The 5,388-nt window shown below is 35.6% G+C and overlaps 1 protein-coding gene across 1 annotated transcript; it reads left to right on the forward strand.

The window, feature by feature from the left end:
• The first annotated feature begins 1,825 nt into the window (after positions 1-1,825).
• LOC107574488 (uncharacterized protein C14orf37 homolog) lies at positions 1,826-3,282 on the forward strand. The gene is made up of 5 exons (XM_016260928.1): positions 1,826-1,994; positions 2,065-2,220; positions 2,307-2,338; positions 2,737-2,871; positions 3,004-3,282. The coding sequence occupies exons 2-5, from the start codon at positions 2,097-2,099 to the stop codon at positions 3,073-3,075; spliced, it is 363 nt and encodes a 120-aa protein (XP_016116414.1). The 5' UTR covers positions 1,826-1,994; positions 2,065-2,096; the 3' UTR covers positions 3,076-3,282.
• The last annotated feature ends 2,106 nt before the right edge of the window (positions 3,283-5,388 follow it).

Raw genomic sequence — 5,388 nt, forward strand, 5'->3', positions numbered from 1 at the left:
ATATTGAGATCTCTGACATTTGATGTTTTTATTTTACAATAAAAAGCATACAAATGTATTTTTGCTACTTGATATAAAATAAACAATTACTGAAATAAAAAAAATATATATATATAACATTTTTTTAAGTTATTTAATGGCAACATTTCTCATTTTCATCTAGTTAATAACTAAAAACTGAAATTAGACATATTTTAGAAAACTGACAAAAATGCACAACAAAATTACTAAAACTTTTAAAATTAATACAGAAGAATGTACAAATAAAATCTAATGCAAAACTGTTATTTTAGTATGGAGATAATATTAGTTTTAATTTTGAATTAGGCTAGTTTATATTTTTGCATTTTCTATTTTCATTTTAATTTTAGTTTATATTCAGTCATTTAGATTTTATCATTTGTCTATACAGTTTTTTATGAATTTTAGTTTGAGTTTTAAATTAGTACATCGTTAAACTAAATGAAAATGAGAAATGTTTCTTTGGCAACTAGCTGAAATAAAATCATTTTTAATTGTTTTTAACAAAAACGTTCTTTTACGGTTTTAGTTTTAGTTAACTATGATAACCTGCATGGTTCAAAATATTAACACAAATTATGAGAGTATGAATCATGCTAAATTACCACAGAAGCAGCTTCACAGCTTCACAGTAATAAACAGGAAAATAACAGTGTTAATGTTCCAAAATGCAGCTGTAAAGCAGCTCTGCAGAAAACAATAGAGTCACTATTCAGATCAGTTCAGTTCAATAACTGTGTCCGTGTTGTAAAGTTTCTGAATCACACTGAATGATGTCTGAGAGCGTCCTGCTCCACTTTGAACCCTCAGCGGACGCCGCCGGCAGCCTAATTACTTTCTATTTTGAGAGCTGCTGGAAGAAAGTGGAACTGACTGCTAAAAGAGGCGACACACATTATTCATGCTAACACTCCTGACGGCTTTGATGTTCTTGGTTCACGATGTCTGACATTAAATCAACATGAAATCCAGTATGTGTCAAATATCAGTTCAGTCATTGTTTCAGGCTGCTGTTGAAACCGATGCAGCATTTATAAAACATTAATGCATCAATAATGCGTCATGGAAATTACAGAAAATGCAGACGACTTCTTAAAGTGGGAATGCAATGATGCATCAAATGAAGCTTAACTAGATCGTTTATTTCACTTCACAAAATGAGCAGCAACCATTTTTGACTGAACTGTATATTATAGTTCTTGTATATCGGTTCCTTTTCCTGATGCACTTCATTTTCCTTCCTTCTATAACAGCTAGTTGTCAAATAAAAACTAAAACTTAATAAACTTAATATAGACACATTTAAAAGTTTAAAAACAAACAAACAGAGGAATAAAATAAACTTTAACTGAAATCAAATCAAATCAAATATTTATAAAAAAATATATATATATTAGTTTATTTCAGGTAGTTGCCAAAAAAAGTTATGCTAAAATAACTGAAATAAAATGAATAAAAACTATATAGACATATTAAAAAAAACTAATAAAAATGAGAAAAACACACAAAAATATTACTAAAACCTTACCTGTTAATGGGAATAAAATAAAATAAAATATTTTAAAAATGTATTTTATTTCAGTTACAGTTTATTCAGAAACAGCATTTCTCATTTTAATTTAGTTTAACTTGATGCACTAAAATAACCAAAACTTAAATAAAAATTAACCAAAAACCCAAATTCCACTGACTTCGGGACGACGGAACTGAAAGTGCTAAGATGCTTGTTTCATCCCTCTATACACACAATATGTGCTGTTTAGAAACATAAACTTTAACTTCTGATATAGATTGTTGATATTCTGAAAATGCTGTTAAGTTACAAAAGCTCATATACAGTGTTCTGATTGGTCCAGCAGGTGATGATGTAACACAGAGCTCCGCTACCCATCAGGCTCTGACGGTCTCTGAGCTCGTTCACTTACCAGAGCCAAAACCATCAAAGACGGACACGGAAGACCCCGAATCGAAAGGTTTGTATGTGTGTTTAAAGCATTGACGCTGGTGTCTGACGCGTGAGAGCTGAACGTCTCTGTCTTACAGAGGACCCAGATGAAGATGAGGAGGAAGAGGAGATGGACTCTGATGAGGAGGAGAGCGAAGAGGACCTGACAGAGAGCACCGTGGCCCCTCACACCCGTCTGCCGTACAGCCTGATCCCTCCTCCTCCCGTCTGGGTGCAGCGGAACCAGGGCCTGGGTGAGAGTCACGTGCCGGGCTCACGTTAATCTCATCTGTACGTCAGCATTAATAAACACACTTCGTTCTCTGTTTGTTGTTTGCAGTGCGGAGCTGGGTTGAACTTATCAGAGAGAAGGTACGACTCGTTTGTTTTCATATTGATGCAACACTGGAAAAATGCTAGTGCTGCAGAAATGCACTACCAGATTATTTAATGCTTCAGAAAGAAGTCTCTTCTGCTCACCAGGGCTGCATTTATTTGATCAAAAACACAGTAAAAATTCTGAAATATTATTATAATGTAAAACAGCTGTTTTCTGTGTAAATATGTGTTAAACTGTAATGTATTTCTGTGATGCGCAGCTGTATTTTCAGCATCATTCCTCTAGTCTTCAGTGTCACATGATCTTCAGAAATCAGTATAATATGCTGATCTGCTGCTCGAGGAACACAATTTTTACTGTGTTTTTGATCAAATAAATGCAGCCCTGGTGAGCAGAAGAAGCATTAAAGCTCTCCGCTGGTCTCTCGTAGGCTGGTTATGTGTCGGGGATGTTGGCTCCGGTCGGGATTGGAATAGCCGGAGCTCTTCTGCTGGTCGGCGCTCTGTACAGCATCAGGATGATCCATCGCAAGAGGAGGAACAGCTTCAAGCACCAGAGGAGGAAGGTACGGCGCTCAGAGTCCAGCATAACCTCAGAATCACAAGTTCTGGATGTTTTCCATCATACCAGCTCCTGAAAGCTTCAGTAGATTCATCTTTTAATCTTGTGATTGCTGTGCAATGTTGCTGATTTCCAGCCTCCCAGAGAAGTGCGCAGCGGACCAGACAACGCCATGCTGCTGGCAGACAGTTCAGAAGACGAGTTCTGACCAGAATCCTCTGTGGATCAGTCCGCATGTGAACAGCAGCGGTTTAGTGTTTCACACAAATACTGATGAGTATATACAGTCAGTACAGTTATAAATGGAGTTTTCTTTCAGAATCACAAAAATAAGCTTTTTTTTTTTCAAGCATTTACACTTTTTGAGGAACTGTATGTAAAATGAACATTTAAAATACTCAAAAACAGCATTATTTCAGTATCATTGACATGCTATTATAAGTTTTAATAATATTTTGAATCACTTTTTATTTCTATATTTTCTGTTTTCATTTTTTTTATTATATATATATTTTTCAGATTTTGGCCCATAAAATGTATAGAATTACATTCTACTGCTGAAGTATCTGCTGTAAGATGCCCTCATTAGTTCAGAAACACGGTATCAAACATTAATAACACCTAAAAACATCTGTCAGCCAATCAGAATCCAGTATTAAACAGTGATATCGTGATATAATAATAGCGCTTTCATTTATCACAGCTCGACTACAAACTCAAGACCCATGCTTTACGATTCTGCAAGATATGCTGCTTTAGGACAATATCTATCAAATAAAACACATCATCAGGAATATTATCGTTTCGTTTAGGAAATATTAAATTGTTGCATATGAAAATGAATCCTCTAAATGAAAGCACTCGTGCAGCATAAGATGAAAGATCTGCACACGTTAAAACCTTTGAGATCAGTGTTCAAAAACTATATTTTATATGAATGCAAAATGGATTGATTGGAAGCAGAATATGATTCGCACCCTCACATTCACACACATCATAACAGGACATGTTGTACATACAGTATATAGGTTGTTTTGACTGTAAATATGATTATGATGATGATGTCGACAATCCGATGTGTGCAGTTCGTGACGTGTTTGTGTTTCATCTGATTAGAATTATAGATTCACCGCAGGCTTCTTAGGGTATTTTTCTCAAAGTTGTGAAATATATTTACAGTAAGAGGGTGTTCAGTATGCTACAAATGTACAGGAACACATGAAGAATTCACTGTAAATACACTGAAATAAAATATATAATCATGTATTTCTGCGGTGCTTTCTTTTCTGTTACAAATGTATTAATTTAAAAAAATTATTAGTTTTGTACTCTTTTGGGTTTTTTTCTCACCTTGTTACACTCAAAAATAACTGGCCTCCAAATAATTGCTTATAAATCTCTCGTTATGCTATATATAATCACCAAAGTGTGATTTCAATCTTTTTTGTCAGCTTGTTTATTTTCTAGTTTTGTGTTTCTTTTTGGAACTGGTTGATTGCAAGCCTCACGCTCCTTTATATAATATGCAGTAGGACTAATATATAAATAGAAAACATATTCTTAACTAGGAGTTTTAGTTTCATTCACTATGAAGTCAGCCTGCAGTACTGACGAAACACAGACAGATGTGGCTGTGGAGTGAAATACTTCTTATTCCTTACCGAAACCTGGCTTAAAAGGGTCATATGATGCTTTTTTAAAGATCATTATTTGGTGTATTTGGTGTAACAGAATATGTTGACATGCTTTAATGTTCAAAAAACACATTATTTTTTAAATACTGTACATTATTGTAGGTCCTCTATGCCCCGCCTCTCTCAAACACTTCGTTTTCTACAAAGCCCCTCCTTCCGACAAGCGCAGTCTGCTCTGATTGGCCAGCTGACCCAGTGCATTGTGATTGGCCGAACACCGCAAGCACTCGTCGGAAATGTAACGCCCCTTACCATAATCACAGCTTCATCTTTCAAAATAAATGTAAAGACAGTAAATAATGTCATTAGTTTTACCTTCAGTTCAAGCCTGAAAGGGGAACAGACACAGTAATGATGCAGTACACAAGCCGCGGTTCAGACAGCTGACATTGCTGTTCTGTTGAAAGTCATCTTAAAGATTCCTAAATGCATCTACTTCCGGAAGGCCAAATAAAGTGCTTTAGCTTTCGTCTAGAAACACACAGCGTCTCCCTGACATGCTGCTTCAACACTAACTGCGGTTACTGAAACCACGCCTTCTTTCTCTGCGTGCACATTTGGGGGGCATTATGCTAATATTCCCACATAGTGAGGTAGATATGTGGGGGCGTGTTAGAACGAGCCGTTTTAGGGGGGCGTAGCAGAGTCTTAACTTTGATAAAGAATATCTCTTTGGTTTTGAGACTTTAGTCTTTGCAACTTCAGGAATCTTATCTATTCACAGCTTGTAACACTCCAAAGAGAAAGGAGAACTTGAAATCGCATCTTATGACCCCTTTAACGTAAATTTCGGATTTCTGCTTACTAAATGATTTGTATATATGCTT

This window comes from Sinocyclocheilus grahami, unplaced genomic scaffold, assembly GCF_001515645.1.
Source record: "Sinocyclocheilus grahami isolate Dianchi unplaced genomic scaffold, SAMN03320097.WGS_v1.1 scaffold2249.1, whole genome shotgun sequence".
NCBI classification, from domain to species: Eukaryota; Metazoa; Chordata; class Actinopteri; order Cypriniformes; family Cyprinidae; genus Sinocyclocheilus; species Sinocyclocheilus grahami.